The 13147-nt window shown below is 34.5% G+C and overlaps 2 gene segments (V, D, J or C); both read left to right on the top strand.

Annotated features, from left to right (window-relative positions):
* LOC127950637 (T cell receptor alpha variable 38-1-like) overlaps positions 1-12900 on the top strand; it is a 58083-nt gene extending 45183 nt beyond the window's left edge. The window contains 1 exon segment of the V gene segment in view: positions 12548-12900. Coding sequence covers positions 12548-12900 — 353 coding nt within the window.
* On the top strand, positions 5962-6637 carry LOC127951273 (T cell receptor alpha variable 18-like). The segment is given in 2 exon segments: positions 5962-6078; positions 6170-6637. Coding segments are annotated over 2 exon segments (354 nt in total).
* Positions 12901-13147: the final 247 nt, after the last annotated feature.

Here is a 13147-nt window from a genome sequence, read left to right as displayed (position 1 = left end):
AGGACTCAGTCAAGTCACCGGTGATCTTCAAGGACTCAGTCAAGTCACCGGTGATCTTCAAGGACTCAGTCAAGTCACCACTGATCTTCATGTACAAATACAAGTCACCAAGGATCTTCATGTACAAATGCAATTCACCAACAATCTTCATGAGCATTGTCGGGTCAGCACCGATCTTCTGGAGTCCAGTATGTACACCATGGGATTGCCAGATTTTCGTCCGCCCGTTGGTCGGACCACACAATTGTGGTGGTCTTCTGCTCCGCCCTGGGGGGCTTCCGTCCTGACCACACGGACCGTGACACTTATGATGACAGATACAGTGGGTGGAGCCTGTGGAGATCTGAAAAGAGGAACTCAACTTTTGCTTCGTGCACTGCAAACATGCCCATCCTTTGTGTTCTGCTTCTGCTATTGTTGATTAAAAGTAAGAAGTTATTGTTTCTTTACCTTTAATAGTTTGATTGAATGATGTCATAAATCTGGAGTTTTATACAGTGTGTGGATGCTTCATTTCTATTATTTTCTGATGGTGTGCACTGATTTCATTGTAATGCTGTAATATATTACTATGAATCCTTTGGGTAAGTTCATTAAAGAAATGTGATGTAATGTTTTGCAGAGGAGACGCTTGCACAGTCAATCACACCGCGGGAAACCAAGGCACTTAAATCTGAGGGAGAAAAAGTCACTCTGTCCTGTAAATATGATGGAGCTGTTACAAACCTGCACTGGTATCGTCAGTATTCGGGATCCAAACCAGAGTTCCTTGCATATATTTATCAAAATGGAGACACAAGTAAACCTCTTCCTGATCGTATCATACCTAAAGTTGATAAAAACAACAATCTTGTGAGCCTGGAGATCTCTGATGCTGAAGTAACAGATTCTGCGCTGTACTTCTGTGCACTGACGCCCACAATGACAGGAAACTCAACTACACTGTACAAAAACCTCCTGAACAATAAAACTCATAAACTATTTCAGTGTTTCAGAAATATCTTTCAGAGAATTGCAAAGAGCAGTTCAGAGTTAACCCTAACCCTATCCCAACCCAATGTCTAAACTTAATAACTACAGTACTAATACTTAAGCAGCAAAATTAAGAGTTTATTGAAGGAAAACTCTTGGTTAATATTGAATATGAGTATACCACTTCTGACGTCTATCTTAGACAGATAAACCATGCTGCTCATGTGTTAAGTTTGCTGTGTGTTAGTGTTAGAGTTAGGTTGAGCTGGAAAGGTCTGATTATGCACCACATTTCTCCATCATGAACCTTTTCTAACACTGCACTAAGCAGCTCAGCAATGTTAACACACTGGGAAAGGGGTCCACAAACCCACTTTTTTTCTAAAATCACTCCAACTCCATCTGGAATTACTGATTTGAGTTTTTATATCAAAACCTTGATGTGTATTACTGTGCTCTGAGCTTTTCAAAATCAACAGAAATTGGACGGTAATATATTCTTTTATTTTCACTCCACAAGATTTTCAAAATGTGAGTTATATTTTTACTAGAGGAGGTGGAGCTCTAAGGACTGACACTCATTGTAATCTTGTTAAAACAGTTCAGTGTCTGTTGCAGAGCTCATTTAAGCTGCATTAGTGAACACAGACAATGGTACCCCAATCTATTATTCTGCTCTTTGTCTTTACATGTAAGTATTGTTTTTCTTGCATTTTATCATAGTATTCTAATCAACCATAATGTGAGGAATTTTAATTAAGGTGATCTTCATACCTTTAAAATATCACTGATCACACTCGATTTATTCTAAATACACATTTATAAAAGATGATTTATTTTTGAAGGTACCACATATGCAAATGAAATCAAACCAACCAAACCTGAGGAGTTTGCTGAGGAGGGTTCAAGTGTTACATTATCCTGCAGTTATTCATCTGCACAGTATTTATTCTGGTACCGTCAGTATCCCGGATCAGCTCCTGAATTCCTTGTAAACCTCTTTTATCAAGCAAAAGATGCTAAGTCTGATGTAGATCCCAGATTCACTGCTAAACCCAACAAAGAAAAGCAAAACCATGTGGATCTGGAGATCTCCTCTGCTAAAGTGACTGACTCTGCTCTGTACTACTGTGCCCTGAGGCCCACAGTGACAGGAAACACAAGAACACTGTACAAAAACCTGACACATCTGGGAAGACAAATCTATTTATATATACAATACTTAAATACCTATGAAGAAGACTGTTTTTTAAGATGTTATTACACATTATTAACTTCAAGTGTTTACCAGAGCACGTGTAACAGTTTGAGATATTTTTCATATAGTTACAAAAACAATATTAAATGTATTTTATGAATATGCATTTATTATTAATATTATATATAAAAATATAGATTACATTATATAACCAACATGAATAAACTATAACATTACTTTGAGATCTTTATTATTGTAGAAATTAATTGTTTTAAACTGATTTAAACAGTTCACTTTAAAAAAAAATTGTGCCAATTCTCTAATAATAAAATAATGATCATACATTAGATCCAAAAAAAAAAAAAAAAAAAAAAAAAAAAAATGGTATTAAACATAAAGTTTTTAAAGCAATTTCAAACTTCATCCACAAGGAGTCAGCCTCACCATCTCCATATATGAGTAGATCACGTGACAACAAAAACATTTAAAAAAACACTCTGCAAGATGATCAGTTTTTGAGAGCACAGGTGATTGAATGTTTGTTTATAGTTCAACTATGTTTAGATGGGCTTTGATTTCCCTGTGTTTCACAGCACATTATGATGGTAAGCACATCTGTATAATTTAAAATAAACTGATTAACTGGAATTAAGATTAATAAATGTTTGTTTACTTTGCTAAAAATTCATGTTAATAACTTACTTTTTCATATTTATTTTTCCAGTGTCCTCAGCACAGGACAGGGTTGATCAGTCTTAAGAGAAATGACTGAAAGTGAAGGAGCTCAAGTTATTTTAATATGTAATTATACTATTTACTTTTGGTACAAACAGCAACCAAACAGATCACGACATTCATTCTGAATCAATACAACACTGAGCCTGATTTTATCAAGAAATATTCAGCAACACTGAACTCCACACCAAGAACATTTCCATTGATGATCAAGAACCTACACGTGTCTGACTCTGCGGAGTACTACTGTGCTCTGAGGCCCACAGTAACTGAAACACACTCAACACTCAGACAAACTGAGGAATCACATTACAGAGGACTTACATTACCAGGCTCCTTGAAATATGCACAAAACATAGAGCAACAAAACCGGAATGACAGGCATTCATATGATTATTTTCAGTTCAATTTTGTCCTGTGTTGTCCTGTTTCTGCCCATTTTTCTCCATATCCTAATTTGATTCTTCCCATTCATGTCCCCATTTTAGTTCCATTGGTTTCAGCTTTGTCCTGTTTAATTCCCTGGTTAGTCCCATTATTTAAGCCCTGAGTTTCCCTGAGTCCAGCTTCCTGTCAAAACATCCTTGTGCTGCGTGAGGGAGTGTTTCTGTTTTCTCCTGGTTTATGTAAATCAAGACTATTCTGTATGAAACTCCATCATCTCCGTGCTGCTTGTTCCCTCTCAGTAGCAGCAGTGTTACAGTGACCAAGTTTAAATCCATTTCACATTCACAATTCATCAAATTATCCCCCAAGTTATTACAAATATTTTAAATGAAGTTTGCAGATTCTGCATCAGCACAATAATAGTTGATAGAGGACAAAATAAAACCTACAACTTGATTAGAGCAAGGTGTCAGTGTTGGGGGTAACGAGTTGTAATGCAAAAGTAATGCATTACACTAATAATATTGGTAACTACACTACTTTACTAGACTATAGGAATGTGCTTTCCTCCGTTACACATGCCGTGTTTGCCTGTGTGTAAAGTTCTGGGCTGGGTTTCCGATAACGATTGATCTTAGCGCTTAAGAGTGTTTTCTACGAGTTATTTTACGATCGTTTGTTATTGTTTGACATGCGTTTCCCAACACTGCACGGAAAGCAATCGCACAGCAGTGCTTCAAGTGCTACGTACGTGTCGCTCTCCGTTTGTCAAGTGCTGAAATGTCATAGGTTTCAACTGGTGCACGCGCCTGGCCCTAAGTTAACTTCCGGTCTGTGTTGTGTATATCGGTCTGGCTGCGGTGCCTTTTACAAACGCAGTTAAAGTCAATGTGATGAGTAGACTGAAGTTGGGCTCAGGTGGTTGTGATGTGGGATGTGTTTTCCCATACATTTATTTATTTTTGGAGACTCGCCAAGATTTATGATGTATTTTTTTATTTTTTATAAATTGCTGTGAAAATGTATAAGTGTTATGATTTAAATTAAACACACATGCTTTTTTATTAATATAATTAAATTTAACCATTAAAAAGGAGTTGAGAAAAAAATAAAACAGGAAAAAATGGAATCCAGAAAAATTTAAACAGAAAAACAAAATTTGGAAAAAATTCCCTAAAAAAAATAAAAAAAAAATAAAGTAAAGTAGTGAAGTTACTTTTCAAATGCAGTAACTAGTAGAGTAATCTCATTACAATTAACAGGAGTAACTAGTAACTAGTGACTAATTACATTTTTTGAGTAACTACCCCAACACTGCAAGGTGTGCAGTGTTAATGCAGAGATACAGTTCACTTTTAAAAGGTGTAAGCGGGTCGTAAAAATCATCCGAAAGACTACAGTCAAAAAATCTGATTTGGCCATCCAGACCTGCAGTGTACCAATTCAGCCTTAATTAAAATGTTGATTTTTAAACTAAGTGCAGATTTAAAGGTTTTTTTTTTTTTTTTGCATAAGAGGAGTTTGGTATATTGATCCAAGATGACCTTGTTACATTTGCTAGACTGTCACAAAGCTCAGTCCTGCTGCAGTGACACACACATGTACAATTATATTTAATCCAGTCATTCCGCTTTCTGCCTTGACATGTAAGTGCATTTGTGTATGTTTTGCATGCATTTACATTTCTAATTTAACAATGTACATGTATATTTTGACAAATAATCATTTTATAAAGCAACCATGTTCAAAGAGGTGATAAGAAAATAGTTAAAAGCATTTGCGTTTTGCCAGGTTGTGAAGCAGTCGAGGTTTCAACATGTTGAACCTGACAGAGACGTGTAATTTAAGATAAGAATGTAAGCACACATACAATGATGACACTTCTTTGAGCTATTCTAAACAAATGTTCATGGGTATCTCCAGTGAATAAACAGACTTATAACATACCAACGCTATCTCACAACCAATTTATACGTATTTTACGAGGTGGCTTATTCGTATGAATTCGTACGACCTCACTCGTACAATTTTGTACGATTTGTCTAGACCCCAGTGATGGTTAGGGTAGGTTTAAGGCCGGGGTTGGGTGTAGGTCATTCCTACAAATTCATATGAATTGTGCAATTCGTAAACTACGTATGATGTAGTACAAATCGTATGAATTTGTACAAATAGTCATACAAATTCATAAAAATTATCCACCTCGTAAAATATGTACTGTAAGAATTGCAGTTAGATCAAACTAAACATACAGAGGGATAAGTATCAAGCATTAAAAAAACTATATATATAACTCCTATCTTGATAAAGAATTGTTCAAGGTTAACAAAATAATATCATGTTTAATAATTTCAGACTTCATCCACAGCTTCATGAGAATAAAATCAACACAACAAACAAGTTCTATGAGCATTCAAATATATAATATCTTATGCAGTGGTATTCTGACCTGAATCTGAAATTCAAAATCTAATTTAAATCCAGAAGTATTTACACTTTGAAACATTCATGTTTATTTTATTGGTTCATTAAGAATTAATGTTTGTATGAATAAATTCAAATATACTATAATTCCTTGCAGCAAAAGCTTTCCTCTAACTAACCAGCTGCAGAGCAAAAACATGAGAAGCAGCAGAAAGCAGGAAGTTCCAGTGTGTTTGAGAGTGAAACAGAGACTCACAGTAACACAGATCTACAGCTCAGAGCACAGACAACATTAACACACACCTGATCTGACCTAGTCAACATGGAGAAACACCTGCTGCTGATTTTAATTCTGACTTCAGGTAAAACATTTTCAGTCATTACAGTATTCAGACAAATTCAAATGAAATATGTGTTACTTGATCCAGAAATTATTTTGATAATTTCTTTTAGGTGTGATGACTGAAGACCTGATTGGACCAAATCAAGAAACTAGTGTCATGAAGGAAAAGGAGACTGTGACCCTCAGCTGCACATATGATACAAGCAGCAGTTATGTTTATCTGTACTGGTATAGACAGTATCTTAATGGAAAGCTTCAATATTTGTTATTTGAGCCTGCACGATCGGGTAGTGGAAGTGGGAGCCCCGATGATCCTCGCTTTCAGTCGACTACATCACACACATCCACTGAACTCACTATTACTCGTGTAACTCTGTCAGATTCAGCTCTCTATTATTGTGCTCTAAGAGTAGGAGCACAGTGATACAAAGTTTGTGTGAAGCCGTTCAAAAACTCAAATTCATGTTTTCCCTTTGATGTCAAGCCATATCAAACCCACAATCTATAATTCACACAATTTAATTTCACATGTGGAAGCACACCTGTGTGCGGTTACTGAAAATGTAATGAATAGGAAACACAATACTTCCTGAATTAGATTTTACATCACAACTCTCGTAAAGGAAGTTTTCCACTGCAAAACAAATAGTGCTCAAAACAAATACTCAAATAGTGCAAAATAAAATGTCTAATAAATGTCATTTTATTTATTATTTATTCTGATTAACTGATTCTGACATTAGTTCCTTGCAAATTGTTAGAATATATTAAAGATAAATTTAAATGGTTCAACTCAGCAAAACATATTTAAACTAGCCACAAGGAGGCATGGTTCTTCAAAATCTTGTGAAGAATCTAAAATGCTAAAGAGAAACAAAGACTATATTCTAAAAAAAATATTAAATTATTAAAACATTATTTTTTAACTTAATGTGTACATTTATTTTCTAGTGTGCTTGGAACAAGACCATGTTTAACAACATTCAAGACAAATGACTGCAAGTGAAGCAGCTCAAGTTACTCTACTGTACAATTACAAATGCTTCATCGCTCTGGTACAAACAGATACCAAACAGATCACCAACGTTCATTCTGAGTGAATTTACAGTCGGTAAAGAAAGTACTGAAGATGAATCTAAACAGACATTTTCTGCTTCATCAGACTTCAGATCAAGGACAGTTGATCTTTTTTAAGGACAGTCACTGATGATCAAGAATCTGTGTGTGTCTGACTCTGTGTAGTACTGTACTGTGTGCTACAGGCCTGTGGTGACGGCACCCTTTACTTTCATACAAGAACATTTAGATCTATTATTTCTATTTAAATACCTACATGTTGCATTAAAAATGTAATATAATTATCATTGTTAACATCATTATGCATAACAAAACTGATATTTTATAATAACTGTATTCTATAATTTTGTAAATCTGTAATCTGCACCTTTTTCCATATATAACTGAAAAATTATGAATCATAATTAAAACGAATGCTAAATATTGTACAATGATTCACAAATCCTTTCAGTCAAATGATCTGTATTCGGATACTGAGGCTCCTCCTCCAGGTGTTTGTAAATGTGTTCAACTTTAGCAAGAGAGACTGAAACAACAAGGGGGTTGAAAATCAGTTCTGCTGATGTGTTCATTCAGTTTAGTTTCATTTAACACAGCACATTTATACAATTATGATGACACGCTGGCAAAAATATTTAATGTTGTTCATCTCATATTTTTTGGGTAAGTATAGATTTTCTTGCATTTTAAATTTGGAATGAATGAATGAATGATTGAATTATTCAAATGGTTAATGTTTTTCTAAATTCCAGGATGTAAATCTGAGGATACTGTACACCAGAATCTGAGAGTTCAAACAGCAGATGAAGGTGCAGCTGTAATAATCAATTGTTCATATACAACCACTGATCCAAGCCCTACTCTCTTCTGGTATCAGCAACAAGTAAATGGATTCCCAAAATATATGCTGTCCACTTATGGAGCTATTGATGACAATTTTAAGAAGAGATTTAATGCACGTCTCAACACAATAACAAAATCAGCTCCTCTGACAATCCAGGATGTGCGTGTGTCTGACTCTGCTGTGTACTACTGTGCTCTGAGGCCCACAGTGACAGAAACACACTCAAGCACTCACACAAGAACTATGTGTGGGGCATTCACAAGTTTGGAAATTTTACCAAGTTTAGTTTTTAATTTTGTCTTTTCATTGTTACATATTTGGTGTTATTTGTCTAAATGTTATTAATATAATTAAACTTAAAATATCATTCAATTTCCATGAATCTCTAGGATGTATTTTTCATGACATTTCTTATTAAGTATTTGTATTACTTGATACATTATTACCACAGGCTAATTATTAATATCATGAAGCTGCAAAACGGACTCCCCTAGAAACACGTTTACAAGACACTACTCTTGTGTTGCAGAAATCTAATAACTTTATGTGTATTGTGTTACTGACTGTTTTTCACAAATTTGTATAAAAATGTCAGTTAGAATATACATAAATTCACCACAGGGAGGCAGCATCCCTCAAAGTGTCTTCAATGATTCAGGTGCATGTGAGAGCTTGAAGACTTGAAACATCAAGAGAAAAGCAGCACACAGCAAACCAAGAGCTAGAGTAAAGACAGAGAGACATTCATTAGAAGACGTTAAAATATTAATCACTATCTCAGCAATGGAAAAATGGGTGACAATCACACTTTTCTTCATAGCTCATGGTTTAGGTAAGAGAGTTTTTAATTTCCACTTTATCATTTGTTCATATGTGAGTTACTTCATATGTAAAATATTAATAGTTAAATCTATTTTCCAGTGTGCTGGGGGCAAGACAGAGTTGAACAGCCTTCAAGAGAATTTACTGCTAGTGAAGCAGATGAAGTAACTTTAATGTGTAACTACACTACCACAGCTTCAACTACAGCTACTTATCTCTTCTGGTACAAACAACTATCAAACAAATCACCAGCATTCATTCTGAATAAAATTCCTTTTAGTGAAGGAACAACTGAGTCTGATTTTAAGAAGAGATTTTCTGCGACACTGGATACAACATCAAGAACAGTTCCTCTGACAATCCAAGATGTACATGTGTCTGACTCTGCTGTGTACTACTGTGCTCTGAGGCCCACAGTGACTGAAACACACTCAACACTCATACAAAAACATACTAAATAAATTAAAAACTCTAACTTTGTTAGCAAAACACTATAAACAAAGTAGAAACATTATGAATAGTTATTTTCAGTAATAAACAGGTGTAATTTGTGGCCAACCATCAAGGATCAAATATTTAAAGTTCGAAATGAACCTGGAGTTGTGAAGTTGGCAAAATAAAACAGAGCAGATCTACAGTATTTCCATCGTGTTTAATTATTTTTTTTCTCTTCAATCTTTTTAGAGTGCAGTTTAATAATCCTGAATTTGTAACCAGACCAAAAGACACCAATCACACGTTTTCTGATTTCTCTTCTCAAGGCTCTTTTTTTTGGTTTTAAAACTGTCATCTCCAACCAATCACCTGCATCTGAAACCATCAAACGAAAAAAAAAAAAAAAAGCCTCAAGACACACCTCTTCTGTGAGGACTAAACTAATTAGAATTAAGCACAGAGAACATTAATGCATTCATCTGATCTAATAAATATGGAAAGAATCCCGTTTCTGATTTTAATTCTAGCACAAGGTACAGTATGACTCCCTTTATATTCTAGTCATGTACAGAAGAAAAACTATAAGTGTATGAATTAGTACTGTCAAATGTTATTAGCGTCAAAATAAAAGTTTGTGTGTACTCTGTATATTTATTATGTATCTATCTGCACACATATACATGTAGGTTTTAAAAAAATATATTTGCATGTGTACATTAATATATTTTATGATATATAGACATATGAATATATATATATATATGGATGTGGATGTGTGTGCATTAATATATACATAACAAATACACACAGTAGACCCACATATATTATGTAAACCTTTAATTTGGATGCAATTTTATTTTGTAGCACTAGTAATATTGTGCAACTTGTCCAATTGTCTTATTTTTTGTTTAAGGTGTGATGACTGCAGACCAGATTAGGCCAAATAAAGAAGCTAATGTCATGAAGGAAGGCGAGACTGTGAGCCTCAGCTGCACATATGATACAAGCAGCAGATATGTTACACTTTACTGGTACAGACAGTATCCTAATGGAGAACCTAAGTATGTAGTGTGGAAAAATGCTCGGGCATATAGTGGTACTGGGACCCCAGCTGAATCTCGCTTTCAGGCGACTACATCAGAAACATCCACTGAACTCATTATTACTCGCTTAACTCTGTCGGATTCAGCTCTCTATTATTGTGCTCTAAGAGTTGGATCACAGTGACACAAAGTCTTTGTGAAGCTGTACAAAAACTCACATTTATTTTTCACTTTGATCTCAAGCCACATCAAACCCACAATCTATTATTCACACAATATAATTATACTTGTGGAAACATCTGTGTGTGGTTGCAGATGAAATGTATAATCAAGTAATAAAGACAAATGAACATGGCATATTCAGTATATGCATGACGAGTCCTAATAGATCTGAACATCTATCATGAATAACAATAAACATTTAAACAATAAACATTATTTTAAGATTTAAACAACAAATAGATAAACCTGATTTAGATATATATAGTTGAAATCTACAATAGACACTTGTTTTTAGCCTCTGTTGATAAAGTTATTGTAAGTGTCACATATGCTAAGACCTGCAGGAGGAGTCTGACAGCACAGCATCTGAGCTTGACTGTCCATCTCAGCAAATGTGTTAAGAATAATGTATCCCTCAGATTCTTATATATAGCGAAACCTTAACCATCTAAAACTATAAGAAAACAAATAAGATTTTCTTTCTAAGGACATTCTCCTGTCATCTGGTCTATCCTGCCTTCACATCTTGATTCAGATATGTAAAGATATATTATATATAACATAATTTTACACAATAATGTCATATTATGCATAATCTGTCAAAGGATATTACACTCTGCACTCTTAAAAATAAAGGTGCTTCAGAAGTTTCTTTACAGTGATGCCATAAAATAACTATTTTTAGTTCCATAAAGAACTATTAATCAAAGGTTGTTTTAAGAACCACCTCTTTCTTACCTTATTTTAATATGAAAAACCTTCTTTCACCACAAAAACATTTTGTGAAACAAAAAGGTTCTTCAGATGTTAAAGGTTTTTGGTATGAACAGTCTTTCATTTACTCTTAATTAATTTGAGTTACATAATATCTGTGAATGGTTGTTAATTTATGCCCCATCTTTTCCAGTGAGGGACAGGACAGTGTCGATCAGCCTTTAAGAGAAAATACTTCTGCTGAAAAAAAAAATTGTGTGTATACTCTCTTGAGTTCTGCAAATGCTTATCTCTACTGGTACAAACAGCTACCAAACAAATCACCAACATTCATTCTGAGTGACTTTTCCATTGGTAAGGGAGCTACAGAGCCTGAATTTCAGAAGAGATTTGATGTACAACTGGACTCCACATAAAGAACACTGTGTGTGTCTGACTCTGCTGTGTACTACTGTGCTCTGAAGTCAAACCACATACAGTACAAAAACACACAACTTAAACACAGATGTGTTTGTTTCCTTACAGTAAACATTTCTGAAATTCAAATTTTTATTTAATTGCATGATTTCAACTTTAAATTATGTAAATGTGTTTTCTTGGTTTTAAGGATGTTCACAGCATAACTGTATTGCTAACATGAGCCACTGGATTATGATGCACGACTGAAACATAAGTATGTGTTGCATTTGATTAATGAGTTACCAAAAATAGGATTTATCTGTAATTTAACATTGATGGAGAGATAAATGTGTTTCACATGATAATACATACAAAATGACATTAAAAATGTTTCTGACTCTGATGGAGAAAAAAAGTTCTAAAACAGTAAACACTAAAACACCTGGTTATTCTGTAATTCTTTAGTGTGGTTTATTTGGCTATTTAGTTACTTTTCTTTCACTTCAGAATTTTTATGTTATGTTATTTATTTTTATTATTGTACAGCACATTGGTCAATGTTGTTTTAATGGTGCTTTATAAATAAACACCAAACTCTTATAAGGACAATCATATTCCTAAAAAAGGATCCAAGATTAATTGTGGTTAGTTGTAAAAATTGATCATGTGATTAGATCTTTCTTGTCTTCTCAGTGTCTGAATTGAGCTATAATATGAGGGAGGAGGGACTCAGTGTTCATATGGTGTCTGACAGTGACTGTGGATGAATCGATTCATTCTGACTCTTCTCAGAGTGAACACTTGAACAATGGATCTTCATTCAGTTATTCTGCTCTGTGTCTCAGCTGGTATTTATTTACATAATTATTTATTTAACAATTTTTCTCAAAAACTTTTCACTAAAAATTTACCAATTAACTTTTCCTTTTCAGCTGCTGTCTTTGGAAATGTCATCAAACCAGAACAGCTAGATGTTTTTGCTGAAGAGGGTTCAAGTGTTACGTTATCCTGTACTTTTTCTGACTCTGGAGTTACAAACTATCTCCACTGGTACCGTCAGTATGGAAGATCAAAACCTGAATTTCTTGTACTCACCAACAACAAAGCAAAAATAGCTGATGTGTCTAAGATAGATTCAAGATTCTCTGTTAATATTCCAAAAAGTGATCGTGTGGATCTGAAGATCTCCTCTGCTGCTGTATCAGACTCTGCTCTGTACTACTGTGCTCTGCAGCCCACAGTGACAGGAAACACATCAGCTCTCTACAAAAACCTGTTACACTGAGAGACGAGAGAGAAACACAGAGACAGAGATGAAGACAGAGTGAAAGAAGCTGTAACTGACAAACCAATGAAAAAAAAAAAAAATCCGGTTGTACCAAAATCAAAAGGTACATACAGATCCCTGTAATCTCTATGAAGCTGCTCTTTAACACCTGTAATTCAGGCAACTGTCAAACTATAAACATTTAATATATTCCATATTTGCAATAAACAATGCAGGTTCATGTATGCCACAGGATGGCAGTGTT

This window comes from Carassius gibelio, chromosome B2, assembly GCF_023724105.1.
Source record: "Carassius gibelio isolate Cgi1373 ecotype wild population from Czech Republic chromosome B2, carGib1.2-hapl.c, whole genome shotgun sequence".
NCBI classification, from domain to species: domain Eukaryota; kingdom Metazoa; phylum Chordata; class Actinopteri; order Cypriniformes; family Cyprinidae; genus Carassius; species Carassius gibelio.
This window is presented reverse-complemented; position numbering and strand designations above follow the sequence as displayed.